The 20274-nt window shown below is 42.7% G+C and overlaps 1 protein-coding gene across 1 annotated transcript in view; it reads right to left on the bottom strand.

Moving 5' to 3' along the window:
* LOC137639962 (peptidyl-prolyl cis-trans isomerase FKBP4-like) overlaps nt 1-20274 on the bottom strand; it is a 54371-nt gene that overhangs the window by 20488 nt on the left and 13609 nt on the right. The window contains exons 3-6 of the mRNA XM_068372281.1: nt 12688-12829; nt 2801-2943; nt 2176-2296; nt 1485-1642 (exon numbers count right to left, since the gene is read on the bottom strand). Of these exons, the coding sequence (XP_068228382.1) occupies nt 1485-1642; nt 2176-2296; nt 2801-2943; nt 12688-12829 (564 nt within the window). The remainder of the gene's footprint in view (nt 1-1484; nt 1643-2175; nt 2297-2800; nt 2944-12687; nt 12830-20274) is intronic.

Here is a 20274-nt window from a genome sequence, read left to right as displayed (position 1 = left end):
GGTTCTGCCAAATGTTTCAAGTCAAGAGAGAGAGACACCTGTCCTCTGCTACGGCTGAAATCTAAGGGAGTTGTCAGTGAACTAATAGGGGGCTGTTGCCTTCCACTACTAGCAGGAAAACTGCCTGTTGGTTGTTTAAACCTCATTATAAGTTTTCACTACCATGTTCCAGCTTCGCTGTTATCCAATTTCCTATAGTAAAGGACAATTGTTTATTTTCATGTAAGAACAAACATTGCTCTCCAATATTAAAAGAATAAACCTTTACAACATTTCTATTTCATAAATTTTTTCTCATTTTAGCAAATTAGACAAACTCCACATTATAAATGTCAAACCTCCAGGACAACTTAATTTTCAACAACAGGTCACTCAAGAGAGAAGATAGTAAAGCATGACTACGAGTTTAATCAAGTGGTCAATACTAACAGAATTTAACGAAGCACAAAAGGGTGGCCGTGATGACGACAATCATATTGTTAAATACATACTACAATGAAGTCTTTTCCAGATGAAAATGTTAGCTATCATGACAAAAAATAAAAACATACAGGTTCCATGAAACTTGATGAAAGGTGATTTCCACCCTATACAATGACATGTATTCTCCATACACATACTAAACATGAATAAGTAATTATAACTTTCGATTATTATATAAAAACCAGACATCTTCATTATTATTATTATTATTATTACTTACTAAGCTACAACCCTAGTTGGAAAAGCAGTATGCTATAAGCCCTGGGGCTCCAACAGGGAAAATAGCTCAGTGAGGAAAGGAAAAAAGGAAAATAAAACATTCTAAGAAGAGTAACAACAATAAATATCTCCTATATAAACTATAAAAACTTTAACAAAACAAAAGGAAGATAAATAAGATAGGAGAGTGTGCTCGAGTGTACCCTCAAGCAAGAGAACTCTAACTCAAGACAGTGAAAGGCCATGGTACAGAGGCTATGGCACTACCCAAGACTAGAGAACAGTGGTTTGATTTTGGAGTGTCCTTCTCCTAGAAGAGCTGCTTACCATAGCTAAAGAGTCTCTTCTACCCTTACCAAGAGGAAAGTGGCACTGAACAATTACAGTGCGACAACCCCTTGGGTGATGAAGAATTGTTTGGTAATCTGTGTTGTCAGGTGTATGAGGATAGAGGAGAATATGTAAAGAATATGCCAGACTATTCAGTGTGTATGTAGGCAAAGGGAAAATGAACCGTAACCAGAGAGGAGGATCCAATGTAGTACTGTCTGGCCAGTCAAAAGACCCCATAACTCTCTAGCGGTAATATTTGTAATATTCCATGTGATGTACTGTTTTGTACAGTAAGAAAAGCACTTGATAATTAGTTTACGACGTAGAAACAGACATACACAGGGGTAGGACTGGAGTAACTCCAAAAACATTGACAGTATATCTTATTCAATTAGGACCTTACACTAGAACAGAACCTGCACGGAAAAATACTCAAAAAATGCTCATACCTTTGGGGCGAGCTTTATTGAAGACTTTTCCCCTTTCTTAAATCTCTCAATAGCCCTCTCCAACCCTTCAGGAACATTGTGTTCAGTGCCTTCCCCTAATGGAAACTTGACTTCTCTTTCATCAAAAACAGTCCCATTTACACGACCTACGACATGAACTGCAAAAGGAATAAAAGAGGTAATGTGACTTAGTACCAAAATTAAACTACTGATTGTTATTTACTGCTATATACCTACATAAATCCATGAATGCACAATTAGTAAAAAAATAACTGTTACTTAACCCTTTTACCCCCAGGCTCTTTGGAAATTTCCAACCCTTAACCCCCAGGGGGTTATTTTTTCCCCAGCACATTTTGCAGTATAATTTTTTTTAATTGCTCTACCAGCCTTAATTTTTGTCATATAGAGGTCAGGTTGGTCTCATTCTCTTGGAAAATGCCTGAATTTTCTCAAAAAATTATCAAAAATATGAAAAAAAAATAATTTTATAGCATTTTTTGCAAGGACGTACCGGTACGTCCATGGGGGTAAAGGGATGGGTTTTGTGAAACGTACCAGTACGTCCTTTTGGGGTAAAAGGGTTAATGAATGTTGACAGACAAACTTCAGAATTAAAGTTACCAAAACATTGTATGAACATGCATTCTAATAGAAATTAAGTGATAAATAAATAAAATCACTGACATACCATCGACAATGGCACCATCATTAGGCGTTTGGTAGCCTTCTCCTTGTTTAATGTTTCTTCGTATAATTCCTCCATCTTCTTTGGGACTGAGATCCTCTCCTCGCCATTCGAATAACTCAATCTAAATTCAAAATATTTAAGGAGATAAGACCAAGCATGTTGAATTTATAAAATATATATTATCCTCTCTTAAAATGTTTAAATAATCAAGGGACCAGTTACATAAATTTCTACTACTACAGTATACTGTATATGATCTCCAATGTTAAAGAAAAAAAAAAAAAAAACTCCTAGAGAAGAATTAAAATAAAATAGTTACAGCGTTCAATAATAATATACTTTTCATGGATAAAAAATAAAAACAAAGTATGGCAAGAAATTCACTGATTATCCTAAAAAAACACAATTCAATATAATTCTAAATATTCAATAGAAAAAAAAAACATGTTAACTTTCTACATAAATTAAAGGGAAATTATATTTGCGAAAAAAGCATTAAAATGTTTAAATTAAAATAAACAAAAATTGAGAAAGCAGGAGAAAAATGGAATTGTAGAAAACAGGTAAAATAGTTTATGACCATGATGAGCTAAATAATTGAATGCCTCCTATCACATATACATACCTCAAATATTAGCGTTGCATTCGGGGGTATCTTTGGAGGACTTCCATTTTCACCATACGCATAAGAACTTGCACAAGTCAACCTCGCTAATTCACCTTTTTTCATTGAAGCCACACCAAGGTCCCATGCCTTAATAACCTCACCTGCATTCACAAAGAATGGATTGAATTTATGGATGTTCGGTCACATGAAGAATGTAATTGAAACCTAAATATTATTATTATTACTTGCTAAGCTACAACCCTAGTTGGAAAAACAAGATGCTATAAGCCCAGGGGGCTCCAACAGGGAAAATAGCCCAGTGAGGAAAGGAAACAAGAAAAAATATATTTTAAGAACAATGACATTTAAATAAATATTTCCTATATAAACTATGAAAACTTTAACAAAACAAGAGGAAGAGAAACGAGATAGAATAGTGTGCCCGAGTGTACCCTCAAGCAAGAGAACTCTAACCCAAGACAGTGGAAGACCATGGTACAGAGGTTATGGCACTACCCAAGACTAGAGAACAATGGTTTGATTTTGGAGTGTCCTCCTAGAAGAGCTGCTTACCATAGCTAAAGAGTCTCCTCTACCCTTACCAAGAGGAAAGTAGCCACTGGACAATTACAGTGCAGTAGTTAACTCCTTGGGTGAAGAGGAATTGTTTGGTGATCTCAGTGTTGTCAGGTGAATGAGGACAGAGGAGAATCTGTAAAGAATAGGCCAGACTATTCGGTGTATGTGTAGGCAAAGGGAAAGTGAACCGTAACAAGAGAGAAGGATCCAATGCAGTACTGTCTGGCCAGTCAAAGGACTACATAACTCTTTAGCGGTAGTATCTCAACATGTGGCTGGTGCCCTGGCCAACCTATCAAAGTGTTTTGATATAAAAGATTTACACACTCATTACTTCTAACTGCTAAATGAAGGATGCTTAGAGTCTAAATTACAATTTGTTTGTATTAAACTCATTAATCATATACAGTACCTCACAGGCTTTACTTCATACAATTGGACAACAGGCTTGTGACACAAGTCTCGTCTTGACTCTATTATCCATCCATCAACCATCTCATAATTCACATGTGCTGTGCTGGCAACAATTCTAAGGAAGGCTACGATAGTAATTTTCTTATCAATTATACTCTACTCTAATACTGATCCACTCTAGTTACTTCACAACTCTTGTTTGTTAAGTAAGATAAATGTAAAAAGAAGTTTTGAAATATGTTATTTTTATTAATAAAATAAATTTTTGAATATACTTACCCGGTGATTATATAGGCTGCAACTCTGTTGCTCGACAGAAAACTCTACGTTCAAAATACGCCAGCGATCGCTATGCAGGTAGGGGGTGTACATCAACAGCGCCATCTGTCTAGCAGGTACTCAATACTCAATGTAAACACAGAACCAATTTTCTCCTCGGTCCACTGGGTCTCTATTGGGGAGGAAGGGAGGGTCCTTTAATATATAATCACCGGGTAAGTATATTCAAAAATTTATTTTATTAATAAAAATAAAATTTTTCAATATTAAACTTAGCCGGTGATTATATAGGCTGATTCACACCCAGGGGGGTGGGTAGAGACCAGCATTACTTGTTTACATTATTATGAGCTAAGTATTTTGTATTTCATTTTAGTAGTTATTCAAAATAACAAACATAAAATAAATAAGTACCTGGTAAGGAAGTCGACTTGAACAATTACTCTGCCTTTTTAAGTACGTCTTCCTTACGGAGCCTCGCGATCCTCTTAGGATGCTGAGCGACCCCTAGGATCTGAAGTATCAAGGGTTGCAACCCATACAACAGGACCTCATCAAAACCTCTAATCCAGGCGCTTCTCAAGAAATGACTTTGACCACCCGCCAAATCAAGTAGGATGCGAAAGGCTTCTTAGCCTTCCGGACAACCCAAAAACAATAATAAAACATTTCAAGAGAAAGATTAAAAAGGTTATGGAATTAGGGAATTGTAGTGGTTGAGCCCTCACCCACTACTGCACTCGTTGCTACGAATGGTCCCAGAGTGTAGCAGTTCTCGTAAAGAGACTGGACATTCTTAAGATAAAAAGACGCGAACACTGACTTGCTTTTCCAATAGGTTGCGTCGATTATACTTTGCAGAGATCTATTTTGTTTAAAGGCCACGGAAGTTGCGACAGCTCTAACTTCGTGTGTCCTTACCTTCAGCAAAGCTTGGTCTTCCTCATTCAGATGGGAATGAGCTTCTCGTATTAACAGTCTGATAAAATAGGATAAAGCATTCTTTGACATAGGCAAAGATGGTTTCTTAACTGAACACCATAAAGCTTCAGACGGGCCTCGTAAAGGTTTTTAAAATAGAACTTAAGAGCTCTTACAGGACATAAGACTCTTTCTAGTTCATTACCAACCATACGATAAGTTTGGAATATCGAACGATATTGGCCAAGGCCGAGAAGGCAGCTCGTGTTTGGCTAGAAAACCAAGTTGTAGAACATGTAGCCGTTTCGGATGAGAATCCGATGTTCTTGCTGAAGGCATGAATCTCACTGACTCTTTTAGCTGTGGCTAAGCATACCAGGAAAAGTGTCTTTAAGGTGAGATCTTTCAGGGAGGCTGATTGTAGCGGTTCGAACCTGTCTGACATAAGGAATCTTAGTACCACGTCTAAATTCCAACCAGGTGTAACCAAACGACGCTCCTTCGTGGTCTCAAAAGACTTAAGGAGGTCCTGTAGATCTTTATTGTTGGAAAGATCTAAGCCTCTGTGACGGAAGACTGATGCCAACATGCTTCTGTAACCCTTGATAGTGGGAGCTGAAAGAGATCGTTCTTTCCTCAGATATAAGAGGAAGTCAGCTATTTGAGTTACAGAGGTACTGGTCGAGGATACGGATACTGACTTGCACCAGTTTCGGAAGATTTCCCACTTCGATTGGTAGACACTAAGGGTGGATGTTCTCCTTGCTCTAGCAATCGCTCTGGTTGCCTCCTTCGAAAAGCCTCTAGCTCTCGAGAGTCTTTCGATAGTCTGAAGGCAGTCAGACGAAGAGCGTGGAGGCCTTGGTGTACCTTCTTTACGCGTGGCTGACGTAGAAGGTCCACCCTTAGGGGAAGTGTTCTGGGAACGTCTACTAGCCATCGAAGTACCTCGGTGAACCATTCTCTCGCGGGCCAGAGGGAAGCAACTAGCGTCAACCTTGTCCCTTCGTGAGGCGAACTTCTGCAGTACCTTGTTGACAATCTTGAACGGAGGGAATGCATATAGATCTAGATGTGACCAATCTAGTAGAAAGGCATCTATATGAACTGCTGCTGGGTCCGGGATTGGTGAGCAAAATATTGGGAGCCTCTTGGTCATCGAGGTTGCAAAGAGATCTATGGTTGGCTGGCCCCAGGTGGCCCAAAGTCTCTAGCATACATCCTTGTGGAGGGTCCATTCTGTTGGAATTATTTGTCCCTTCCGACTGAGACAATCTGCCATGACATTCAAGTTGCCTTGGATGAACCTCGTTACTAGTGATATGTCTAGACCTTTTGACCAGGTGAGGAGGTCCCTTGCGATCTCGTACAATGTCAGAGAGTAGGTCCCTCCTTGCTTGGAGATGTACGCCAAAGCCGTGGTGTTGTCCGAGTTCACCTCCACCACTTTGCCTTAAAGGAGAGACCTGAAGCTTTTCCAGGTCAGACTTACTGCCAGTAGCTCCTTGCAGTTGAAATGCATTGTCCTTTGACTCGAGTTCCATAATCCCGAGCATTCCCGACCGTCTAATGTCGCACCCCAGCCTACGTCCGATGCGTCCGAGAAGAGAACGTGGTTAGGAGTCTGAACAGTCAGGGGAAGACCCTCTCTAAGGTTGATATAGTCCTTTCACCAAGTCAGACAAGACTTTATCTTTCCGGAAACCGGGATCGAGACCGCTTCTAGCGTCTTGTCCTTTTTCCAGTGAAAAGCTAGATGGTATAGAAGAGGACGGAGGTGTAGTCTTCCTAGTGACACAAATTGATCCACGGATGACAGTGTCCCTACCAGACTCATCCACAGCCTGACTGGGCAGCATTCCTTCTTCAGCATCTTCTGGATGGATAGCAGGGCTGGGGGCTGATCGTCTTGTTCAGCAACGTCCTCATCAGAGGGTTCCTCATCCGAAACTGATGAGGAAACGGCAACGGAGTGGGCAACGTCTGACTCGCTGAATCCGGTCGCACTGGTGGATGCGTGACGGAGCCGGACGCAATATCATGGAACTGCTGCACAGTCTGTGAACTGTCAACAACCATGGGTGCGCGAGGAAGTACAGCGTCAACCCGAAACTGTCTAGACTGTCTGGGTTGTGCAGTCAACACCCTACCGGGTTGCTGAGGTTGACGCACTGCGTCACAACAAGTCACCTCTGCTGGTTGTTGAACGTCCTGAACGTCAACAACCACCTCCGAGCGTCGCTTAACGTCAACGTGCGACTGGCAACCCACACTGGGTCGCATCGGTGGAGGAACCACCTCAACTGGCAGACGCGAGTAGGTTACCTCAGCGTCAACAGGGCGCACAACCGACCGGTTGGAAGATTGTTGGCCAGAAGGAGGAACCACCTCAACTGGCAGACGCGAGTAGGTTACCTCAGCGTCAACAGGGCGCACAACCAACCGGTTGGAAGGTTGTTGGCCAGAAGGTTCTTCTCCGCATTTAAGTCCTCTATCAAGGACGCAAGCTTGGACTGCATGTCTTGCAGCAAAGCCCTTTAGGGTCTACGGGAGCAGGTGTGGCAACAGACGGGGTTAGCGACTGAGGCGGAACCATTTACCATCCCTGAAAGCCTTGTTATGTGTGACATAATAGTACAGCAAAACTTCAAAGGCTCGACAAAAGTTGAGAAGTTGACCTGTAAACAACTTGGAGCGTCTCCTGGCTAGGCGCCAGGGCGAGTCTACCAGAATTGAGAAGTATCTGGGCAGAGGCATGAACTCCCAAGCCGAGAACTTCTCTCGTGTCCTATCAGACTCTCGCTCTATAAGCCAGTATAAAAGAAGGGAAATCAAAGGCTGTATCCCTAAAACTCCTCCTGGTGCAAAAACCAGTCGCCTAGCCAACGTAACGCTCTCTAGGAGAGCGAGAGAGCACTAGCTTAAAAACAACGGCTTCGAAGTAGCTAGGCCTAGTGTAAGTTCTGATGTTTAGGCGAACGAGGAGCAGCAGTTACAAGATCCGGACGAAGATCCTTAAAAAATCATCATGATTTAATTAAAGTCCATAGGAGGCTAAGCAGCTTAAGGCTCCTCTCCAAATGACAGAGTCCTCAAGGGAATATCAGTAGGAGGGAGAACAGCACTTTCTCAGCTACAGGAACCTTGTCCGATAAAAGCTAGGTTACCTCAGTGAGTCTCTCACTGGTGCATTAGTAGCAGACCAGAAGGCAACGTCATGTAACTGCTTGACAGTCTGTGAACTGTCAACAACTGAACAGTCAACCAAAACAGGTGCGTGAGGACATACAGTGTTCACTCGAGACTGCTTTGACTGTCTATACTGAGCAGTCAAAACAACTCTAGAATGCGGAGGTTGACGCACCGCGTCAAAACAAAACAACTTAGACTGTTGTTGTACCTCGCGAACGTCAACGGAAGGTTCCGTGCGTTACTGAACGTCAACATGCGGCTGGCAGGGTACACTGGAACGCATGGGTGGCGGGACTCTCTCAGCTGGAGTGCGGCAGAAGGTTGCCTCAGCGTCCACAGGACGCACAACCGTGGTTGGTTGTAGGTTAGAGGTTGGTGCAGTGTCAACCTTCTCCGCACGAAAGTCCCGCATCAATGACGTTAACTGAGACTGCATGGTCTGCAGCAAAGACCACTTAGGGTCTACAGGAGCAGGTGCGGCAACAGACGGTGTGACTGCCTGATGCGGTACCGCTTTGCCTCTCTTAGGAGGTGAGCAGTCGTCGGAAGACTGCAGCGAGTCCGAACTGACCCAGTGGCTACAACTGGGCCGTTGGACTTGCGCGGAAGGGACCGACTTGCGCTTAATAAGCTGCGAGACCTTGGTCCATGGTTTCTTACAGAAAACCTCTTCCGCAGACGAGAAATAAATGGGCTCTCTCGTCTTTGTGTGGGTGGGGCGATCTTGGGAAGATACGCCCGAAACCACGGAGGGAAACGTCTGTTCGTTGATCAAGGCCTGACGAACCCATAAGTCGTTCGACATTACTTCTCCCCTGGGCTTGGGAGCTTGCAAGAGGTCCCGGACTAGGTGAACGACAGGCACGAACAGACGAACCCTCGGACGCAACACTGTAACACTTTGCGCATATCACTTTATCACTTTGACTTTCTGTTTTGCACTTATTTCACTGAAATCGAAACTTTACTGATTTCTACCTGAAACACGCAATTCTACCCTAATTTAAAAGGTAGTAATTGCGAAATCAGTCGTATAATGCAGCTCATTAATACTAGCAAAAAACAGAAAACATATATAAAGATAAAAATTTCAGTGGCTGGGAAAGAGACTAAACACTAGTTCAAATAAACTACGTTTACAATCTCTCACCGCACATAGCCTGGGGACAAGAATAAAACCCTAGAAACGTTTTACCTTCTTCCCCGTACAGCGACTAGGGACGAGAGTAACGCGAGAACACGTTACCCGCTTGAACGGAACGTTTTCTCTCCTCTCTCTCCCTCCGTCTCTATCTCTCTCTCTCTTTCTCTCTTGATTTCGCACCTAAGAGAAGAGCCCAATTATATATCGTCAAAAAAACATGTTATTTGACTAAAGGAAAAAAACTGAAAGGTTTTCCAATAAAAAGTTCCTTTAATTTAGAATTTAAAACATTAAAGCTAAGAAAGAATGAACAAAACGTCAGAATCGATTTACTCTTACTGCAAAGTGAAACCGTGATACACTCTCTCTCTATCGTAACGATAGAGCGCATGTTGAACGTCCTGAACGTCAACAACTGCGTAGTCTAAAAAACTAAACGTTAGTTCATCTTTGAAAACAGTACGAAGACTATCAAAGAAATTCTTTCATAAAACATTAAATTTAAAAAGTTTTAAATTCTTTAAAGGCTAAATACGATATAACGGGCTCAACGTTGATTAACTTCGGTTCCAAGTAGGACCGCCTACTATCAGGAAAGGTCGCATATAAACAAAACATAAAAATTATCTTTATATGTTTATAATAAATGGAAAGTTAATCGAAGAGGCCTAATAAAGGCGGAGAGATATAAAATATATAGATCTATAACGTGTTAAGCAAAATTACTAAAAACCTAAACACACTTCCGTCTAAGGGAAGGGTCGGCCATTTAAAAGTGAGAGTCCATACTCTCTTTGTCACCCTAATTAAATCTATCCAAAACGAGTTCAAGTTTTGAGATGAAGATAAAACACCTGCATAGCGAAAGCTCAAAACTAGAATAGTGTACTTCACCAAATAGTTGTGAAAACAAATCCAGTTAGTAACAGCGTATTAGTAGGTCTTGCCGGTAGCCCGACAGAGAGAAAATTGGTTCTGTGTTTACATTGAGTATTGAGTACCTGCTAGACAGATGGCGCTGTTGATGTACACCCCCTACCTGCATAGCGATCGCTGGCGTATTTTGAACGTAGAGTTTTCTGTCGAGCAACAGAGTTGCAGCCTATATAATCACCGGCTAAGTTTAATATTGAAAAATAAATACGTTGCTTCTAATGAAGTTGTCCTAATTTCAGGTGGCTAATTCCCATTTACTGTACAGGTCGTCAGCTGCCGGTACTGTAATAAAAAATTTCTCTATCTTCTAACCTGCCTTGGTACTGTAAACATTATTTAAAAAAATATAAAGTAGAATTTATCAGAATCCTTAATCGAGATGAACCTTTCATATTTTCATAACCCACTAACATTCATCCTGACTTTTTCGCTTTTATTCTTTGGCTGTCTGTTTCTACTCATCCTTCAAGGCAAAACGAAGGCCCAAATCCTTGCTGTATGCACAATTTTATCTTATTTAACTTTTTATTTTTTATAGTTCATATATGAATGATCATTTTTAATGTTGTCAATTGTTCTTAGAACATTTTACTCTGATTATCCATAACTTCTCTTTTAATATATTCATTTACTAGTTTCCTTTCCTCACTGGGCTATTTTTCCCAGTTGGAGCCCTTGACATTATAGTATCTTACTTTTCCAACTAAAGTTGTAGCTTAGCTAGTAATAATAATAATAATAATAAAATATTTGACAATTGCACCAGTACCTAAATAGCAATTTGCACACAATGATTGATGGGTTTGGTAAGAGAGGACAAAAGTTTTACATCCTAACTAGCTTTTTCATATAATGTAAATTCATCAATCATATTTGTAACACACCTCCCAACCACAGTAGTTTCCAACTCAGTTTACGAGATGGTTAATGGATGGGTGCCTGAGGTACAGACGGAGCTGGGGATGCAAACAGATTTTCTTGCAACCAGTATCCAAAGTAACTTGTTCTTAATAAAATTCAAAGCTTTGAAAATTAAAGGGGTTAAGAAGTACAGAACTGACATTATGTTTACAAAGTTTTATTACAATACCACTTTAAAATTTTAAGTATTAATAAAAAAATTACCCTAAAATTTAAAATAATTAAAAACATACATTTATATACATCAAACCTAAAAAGTCAACAACTTACAAAGCATGCTCTCACAGAAAATAATGCTATGTGAAAAAGAAGATAAGAAAAGGAAGGAATAAATAAACAAGCTCAAAAATTAATATATAAAAAAATGACATTGATGGTTGAAAACCTGAGGCAGAGGTGCATGGCACATTTACGGTACCTTTAATAATATCATCAGGAAGACCAATCAGCAATTCTACAGCCAAGGAATAATATTTCAGACACTAGTAGCAATACAATATAGCACCTATACAACCGGTATGTGCCAAGGGACCCGTCCACTAAAGCTGCTATTTGCGTTTATTGGTGAAATATAATTTTTAAGTAATAGATTACAAAGAATTTTTATTGATAAGATATCACAATGAGCAAAGGGCTGTTGCATTTTGGTGTTCAAGAAGGAAGAAATTTGCCAGAAAACTTTGTTGAAATTATGAATAACATTACAAGAGCAGCAATAATAACAGAAAGAAAATTTTGAGGTTAGTTAATTTACATCAAGGATATGTGCCTGCTGAAGAAATTTGCCAGAAAACTATGTTGAAATTATGAATAAAATTACAAGAGGAGCAATAATAACAGAAAGAAAATTTTGAGGTTAGTTAATTTACATCAAGGATATGTGCCAGTTTGTGCTAGTTATGGATGTACAGAGTGAGGGAATAAAAACAAATATGTGAATTTTTATACTGTCTGCAGACTATCTTGTGGTTATAGCAAAGACTAATGAAGGAGTAAAGAATGAGTGAAGAGATCAGTAGAGTTTAGGGTGGAAAGTCATGAGGCATGCAAATGATAAGATGGCATGAAAAATAGTAGTAAGGTCTGGTAGCAGAAGCTGCTTTCAAAAGAAACAGTTGGAAACAGCACAAAAAGACAAACAGGTTTAGCAGAGCGAAAGCGTTGGAAGGGGGGGGGGGGGGGGGGGGGCAAAAAATTGTCATCTAAATAAGGTCACTAAAAAAAAAAGAAAAGAAAAAAAAAATTGTATACAGTAATCAATTTGTGGCTGTTGAGAAGGCACTGGATCATTTCAAAACATGAGCACATCTAACCTTGTGAACTTGTGATTTTACTTTACCATAAGTTAAACTCTACAAAGATCTGAATGGAAGAGAAAAAAAAAAAAAAAAAAAAAAAAAAAAACTTTTACAAAATGGCAAAATTGCCATATAAACATCATGTGACATGCAATATCAATATACTGTATATCCTCCCTTTAACCATTTACAATTGTAAATTAAAGCTATGTAAGACTTACCTTTCCCTAGAGTGAAGCTGAACTTGTCACCACGATCACGGCTCGAGTCAAACTGGCTCCCATCTTCCAGAGTGCCAACATAATGAACGAACACCTTATCTCCTTGAAGAGGTCCCTCTTCGCCTTCCCCACCTCTTAAAATCTGCAAGGATCCGTAAATCAAATTTCAAGGCAGTCAAAAAAAAAAAAAAAGTCTTTGTCGATGGATAGTACTACAGCACATTCTTATGCTAACATAAGTAATTATACATGAGAAAGTTGAACAAAAATACAGCAACTACAATCAATGTAATTCCCCTACAGCAGTGATTCTTAAACTGGGGGGCGCGCCAGGAGCTTTCAAGGGGGGCGCAAGTAGTTAAAATAGTAACAATGAAAATAAAAATGTAGTAATTATGATGACTTTTGTTTTACAATACTACATAAATATGGATAAATCAATTACTAAGGAGGATGTGTAATATTTTTTGATGTGGTCATGATCCATGAATGATTGTATTAGGAGTAAAAATTGTGTTTATTTTTGCAGTAATTTGTATTTTTTCCAGTATTTTCTATCAATGTAGTAACTGTAATCTGTATAATGCTAAAACAGTTTGAAAAAAGATTATGAAAATTTTGTTTCATCATAATATATTTATTTTACCCATTTTCTATTAACAATGTTTATTTTATTGAAATAATACTTTCTACTTTGGCAGAAATTTCAAGGGTGGGGAAGGGGGCATGGGATCTCTGCTTAATGCAGAAGGGGGGCGCAAGGCAAAAAAGTTTAAGAACCACTGCCCTACAGGAACCTGGTAGTAATAATGTACTGACATTGATAAGTAGCTACTCCCAAATACCACCACCACACAGATCAAATGATCCATTACCAATACTCTCCACTATCAAAAACCTATAGGCAATACCCTTCACTTTTTTAATTACTTCAACTACCTACATCTTTCACTTTTCCTTTTAAACCCTCTTCAACTTGGGTACTTCTTTTCAAATCTCATGATACTTGATCATTTCTATCTTCTTTGTAAAAAGTACATTCCTTTAACATTCACCCTTAGGAACACTGGGATGTAATGAAATTTAATGAAAAATATAGAGAGATTTTTACATTGGTGATTCACTTGGCTATTGCAAATACTGTACAGTTCCGTTCAGTATACATACAACTAAATATCTTTCGACTGCCTGACACTAGAGGGAAAACATGTTTATTATCAACTGATAAGAATCAATCTCCAAAATCGTAATTTTAAATTATCATACATTTCTATGTACAGTAATTTCTATAATGCATTTTTTCATATTTAATTCTTTTTCAATTTTCTTTGTCTTATGACCAAAAATATTTGTGAGCAAATAAGAAAGAAGTTGGGAAAGGAACTCGAGTCATTTCTGCTGAATGTAAACTATGGCCCATTGCTTCACTTACTTTCTCCTAAACTTTATACCAATACTGTGGACTCTACTCATTAGAATTAACTTCACATATTTTTACATAGGCTAATGATTTGGGGATAACCTAACACAGGCTACTTGCACCATCCTTAGAGCTAAAAGTTCCATTGAATGTGATATCATTAACTACTATTGAAAATGTATCTTTACTGTGATATGATAAATTGGTAGATAATTTGTATTTTCCCTAACTATACAAACCTTAGCTATTTAATAAGGGTATTACTTTTGGCGTAGTTGAAATGACGAGCCATTAATTTTTAATGAGGGTTAACTACCCACATCGCTAATTAGCAGGGGGTAGGGAGGGTAGCTTACTACCGAACCCCCTAACACACCTGTGATTGAGCTCACTTTGCTTGGAGGTAGGACTTCAAGGGGTATAGGGCTGGCGGGTAAGTTTGCATAAATAGCTAAGGTTTGTATAGTTAGGAAAAATACAAATTATCCATGAATTTGTCATCTGTTCCGTAACTGGAATACAAACCACGCTATTTAATAGGGGTGACTCACCCATTAGGAATGGTGGATGTCCCAGCCAATCTGGCTTTTGGCTTTTACCCGGGGGCTCCTTATCCGAGTGTATCAGTACTCAAAAAATAAGGAGTCCCTGCGCCTTGCTAAAACCTTGTTACGCAAGGTTCGCGGCCTACGCAAGCTGTGTGTTGAGGTATATAGAAGTGTGACTGTCCTGGTAAAGTTATTCCGAGTTCTTTAGAAGGAAAAACTGTGCATTAGGACTTTCGCAAAACCGCCTCGTCAGGGTATGGGGACGCAACAGTATTAGTCTTAATACTAGGTACACAAAGGAGCATGGTTTACCTGCAGTGGTTTGAGGTCAGCTATGCAGAGAACCCAGGATGCTACTTTCCCCAAGAGAGGGGAGAATGAAGGAAAGAATAAGGGCCAGTCAAACCTTTTCATTCACGCAGACTAAAACTGGGTAACAATGACCTCAACCTTCTGCTACTTGTCTAATAAGGAGCTTGAGGTTTTAAACCAGCTGTTGTACAGCCACCACAGGACTGATAGAGAACGTATCGAGTCTCCTGTGGGTCACGTCTTGCAGGTAGTGGGATGTGAACGTGGTCTGACGCTTCCATACCCCAGCTTGAAGAACCTGCTTCACTGAATACTTTCGCTTGAATGCCAGCGACGCAGCTACGCCCCTGACATCATGAGCTCTGGGGCGACGTGACGAAGGAGGGTCTGGATTCAGTGCATGGTCTATGACCTTGCGAATCCCTGCTGAGATGGTGTTCTTGGTGACCCTCCTCTTGTTCCTTCCTGTGCTGACGAATAGTGCATGCACACGAGGACGGGCTGCGGCTGTTCTCTTAAGATACAGCTTCAAACTCCTCAATGGGCATAGTAAGGGATGGTCTGGGTCATCTGTTACAGTACGGAGACTAGAAATCCGGAAGGAGTCGAATCGTGGATCGGCTACTCCCAGGTTCCGAGTCTTAGCAATAAACTCAGGGATGAAGCTGAACGTTACCTCTCCCCATCCTCTTGAATGGGTGATGTCGTATAAGAGACCATGAAGTTCACCGACTTGCTTAGCCGAAGTCAAAGCTAGCAGGAACACCGTCATCCAAGTCAAGTGGCGATCGGTTGCCTGGCGTAATGATTCATAGGGAAGTCTCTTAAGAGACCTGAGAACTCAAACCACGTTCCATGGGGGAGGTCTCACTTCTGACTGGGGGCAGATAAGTTCATAACTCTGTATGAGTAAAGAAAGTTATAGCAATGAAGAAATGTCCATTCCTCAGTCTGAAGGCGAGGCTTAAGGCTGAGTGATAGCCTTTCACTGCCGAGACTGATAGGCGCATTTCTTCACACAAATACAAGAGGAACTCCGCTATTGCTGGAATAGTGGCATTGATTGGAGAGATACTCCTCCAACGATACCAACCACAGAAGACTTTCCACTTTGCCTGGTAGACTGCTGCTGACGACTTACGCAGGTATTCAGCCATCATAATCGCAACTTTGTTGCGAAAATCCTCTCTGAGAGGAGATGCTGGATAGTCTCCAGGCGTGAAGTCATGGAGGGAGTTCTCTTGGGGGCTCCATTAGGAGTTGCAGAAGGTCCGGAAACCATTCTGCATGATGCAATAGGGGAGCTATGAGGGTCATTGAGAGATTGACCCATGTTCTGGTCTTGTTGAGTACCCTCCTCATCAGACAGAATGAGGGAAAGGCGTAAACGTCGATGTTGTCCCACCGTTGTTGGAAAGTATCTTGCCAGAGAGCCTTGGGGTCTGGGACTGGGGAACAGTACAGCGGGAGCCTGAAGTTCAGGGCCGTTGCGAAGAGGTCCACAGTCAGAGAACCTCACAAAGTCAAGACTTTGTTGGCTACTAGATGATCCAAAGACCACTTGGTACTCACTATCTGAGATGCTCTGCTCAGGTTGTCGGCGAGCACATTCCTTTTGCCTAGAATGAAGTGGGCCGATAGAAGTATTGAGTGGATTTCGGCCCATCTCAGTATCTCTACTGCTAGATAGATGGGATAACTGCTGTGAAAAAGTACCTCCTTGCTTGTTGATATAAGCCACTACTGTGGTGTAGTCGCTCATCACCACCACTGAGTGGCCTGCCAGGGACTGATGAAGGGCCAGAAAGACGGCCTTTATCTCTAGGTTTATGTGGAGGTATTTTTCTGACTGTGACCAGAGGCCTGAGGTTGTGTGGTGCAACACGTGGGGCCCCCACCCTTTTTTTTTGAAACGTCTGAGAACAGCATCAAATCCGGGGGAAGGACGAGAAGGTCCACTCCCTTTCGTAGATTCTCGTCTGTCACCCACCACTGGAGGTTTGTATGTTCCGCTGATCCCATGGGGATCCGGATGTCCGGGGAGTCGTGAGCTTGATTCCACCGGGACTTGAGTTACCACTGGAGGGATCTCATCCTGAGCCGACCATTGGGAACTAGACGGGCCAGCGATGAAAGGTGACCGAGGAGACGTAACCACGACTGGGCTGGAAGTTCTCGTCTGAAAAAAGGTCTTGCGACCTTTCTCAGCCTTGTTATCCTGTCGTCGGATGGGAAGGCTTTGTGGAGATTGGTGTCTATGATCATGCCTAAGTATACCAGTCTCTCTGTAGGAAGCAGAGAAGACTTCTTGAGATTTACCATGACCCTAGATCCTGGCAAAGTCTCAGAAGTTTGTCTCGGTGTTGAAGAAGGGTTGAAACCGAGTCTTCTAGGATTAGCCAGTCGTCCAGATAACAGAGGAGATGGATGCCAATCCTGTGTGCCCAAAATGACACTAGGGCAAACACTCTGGTGAAAACTTGGGGTGCTGTGGAAAGACCAAAGCACAGCACCTTGAACTGGTACTTTCTGTTGTATAAGCTGAATCTTAAGTACTTCCTTGAAGATGGATGGACTGGGATCTGGAAGTGCGCGTCCTTTAGGTCCAGTGTACACATGAAGTCTTGAGGTCTTACTACTAGTCTGACCGTGTCTGCCGTCTCCATGTTGAACAGAGTTTGTTTAACAAACTTGTTCAGGGCTGAGAGGTCGATGACTGGTCTCCAGCCTCCAGACACCTTTCATACAAGAAAGCATTGACTGAAGAAGCCTGGGGACCTGTCGAGGACCTCTTGGAGAGTGCTCTTCTTCAACAGAGTCTGGACTTCTGCCCGAAGGGCTTGCCCCCCTTGCCGATCCCATGGCAAGGGAGTCTAATGACACTAGATTCCTGGTCAGGGGAGGTAGGGATGTTATGAACGGGACGCGATATCCTAGACAGATCCCGGAGATTGTCCAGGAATCGGCCCCGAGTTGCTTCCACCTGTCTGAGCAACTTTGTAGGCATCCCCCCACTGGTGGAAATGCAAGGGGAGTGCCTATCCTAGCGTTTGCGACCTCGGATGCTCCCACTAGGATTCTTTCCTCCCCTGGAGGCCTTTTTGCCTTTCCTGTCCTTGACAGGAAAGGGCTTAGACACCACTGTCTTCGCTGCTGCTTTCGTCATCATCGCGGTCTTGGTTGGACGGGACTGCTGGAGTGCTGGAGGTTTATAAGGCTTAGTTATTAAAGCCCTATGGAAGAGGGAGTCTCGATGAGACTTCCTCCACCTCTCAGCGACAAGGAATGTCTGAGCCTATTTATCTCCATGTTTGGGACCTGTTGGTGGAACCTCTCAGACACTGCATCTCGACGTTTCAAGTTGGTGTTTGCCCACAAGTTCGAGACTTGGTGGGCAAGAAACTCGAACGTGCGAGTGCCTGAAAGTAAGGTCTCCATTGCTTTCCTGGTACGCTCCTTGGAAAAATCCTCGGATCGTATCAGGATACCTAAAGTCCCTAACCAGATGTTCAGCCACGAAGTAGTTTGCATCGCATACTTGCTGACCTTTTCCTGGTTAAGGACCTCGGTTGCCGAGAACGAGACCTGCCGGCTGGAGAGTCTCTCAAGAGGGACTCCCCTGGTTAGCTCTTCCAGAAAGTGGTGAAGAGGAAGAGCTGAACCGGGTTCTTCCAGGATCTCTCAAAGTACCTCCTTGGCTGTACGCCAGGAGGTGGGAGGAGCTTGTCCCCGGTACTCTTCAACCCTCGAGACCAGGGCACGGCTGCACTGGTCTTTGAGGGTTTCTGAGTACCAAAGACATGGTCTAAGACCATGTCTTTGCCCTCTCGAGGGGATATCTCTGGGTCGGATAACCCATTGAGAACCCTCATTAGAGTCAGAACCTGCCAGAATGCATGCTCTGATTCTTGTTGGTCTCCTCCTGATGTAGGACTCGCAGCGAAGTCTCCTTCTATCCCCAAGAGTTCTTCTTAGGGTGAGTCGCGGACATTTCTTGAGTGCCTGGCTGTCTCCGTTCTAGCCCTAGTGGAGGACTTTGGTAGAGTTTTGGAGTCTTTGGACTCCTTCCGAGGAAGGAGGTAAGACTCCAACATTGAAGGCCTGTGTGTCATGTCCCTCCTGGTCTCAGATTACGGGGAACTCTCCGCGCGAAGAGAGGTTTCCTCCATTGGTGCGATGGAAGTGTCTCTCCTCGCGCGCTTCCCTTGGTGACAGATGGTCTTTGTCTGACAAGGAGGGAGAGTATCTCTGAAAAACTGGAGGAACTTGCCTTGATGGTCTGCACGGAGTCAGCTTCGTCCTCGGGGAAGTGACCGCATCAGAAACTCCTCTTTTCCTCTTCAAAGGGGTAGAGAAAGCCATGGTGCCGTGCCTAAGTCCAGAGCTATAGGTTGCTCTGATGAGCGGTCAGACAGGACTGGCTTGAAAGCCTGTGTTATAGCTCTCACTAAGGCACTGAACCAAGGCTTCTGACTGACGGATGCACTGTCAGACAGATCCCCTGAATGGAAAGGGACCGAAGGTTCCCTATGAGGAGTCACTGTAATAGGTGGGTCCGCCTTAGAAGACAGTTTAGGGATCCTGAACCCCTCTGCTTGTGTTTGTTTCCCTTCTCCCGCAGTGCGCGCTGGAATGCGTTTGTGGGGAGGGGAATGAGACATTGGCGACCTTGCCGGGTGTAGATCCTACGGCCGTGCTCGCGCGGGGGAGAATATTGGCATGCGCGGGAGATATTTGGCACGCAGGTGAGCCTAAAAGTCCACGAGAGCGCCAGTGAGAGTTGGCGTGTAGGTGAGGGCTGCAATGTGATTGCTGTCTCACCTACAGTGTTCTTGTGTGCAGGAGAATAATGGCGCGTAGGCGATGAATGGTGCACAGGCTGGCGCGCAGGAGAGTAAGGGCGCGTAGGCGAGCGTTAGTGCGCAGATGGGTGCCGGCGTGTGAGCGCAGGTGAACGTGGGCGCGCAAGCGCATGAGATTTCTGCCTTCTGTGGGGGCGAACAGGTGAAGGGGCACGCTGAAGCGCTACAGAGTGACGAGTTGCTGGTGAGTGCTGAAGGTCTGACAGATGGCGAGCTGCAGGGTGATGGCGTGCACTTTGGTAGAGCTACAGTAGACTCTACCGGTGACAGGAATGGTGATGGTAGGTCGGCAGATCTGGAGGATGGATGGTCGGCGTGCCCTTTGTAAGGGCAACCATCCACCGAAGGGGATCGCAAACGACCGGCAGAGAGGTTCAGGACCGAAGTCACAAGACTGGTTGCAGGTGCAGTGATGATTGATGAATGAAGGTCTGAATGCAGCGGA

Source organism: Palaemon carinicauda, chromosome 4, assembly GCF_036898095.1.
Source record: "Palaemon carinicauda isolate YSFRI2023 chromosome 4, ASM3689809v2, whole genome shotgun sequence".
Taxonomy (NCBI): Eukaryota; Metazoa; Arthropoda; class Malacostraca; order Decapoda; family Palaemonidae; genus Palaemon; species Palaemon carinicauda.
The sequence above is the reverse complement of the archived record's forward strand: the minus strand, read 5'-3'. Positions and strand labels throughout refer to the sequence as shown.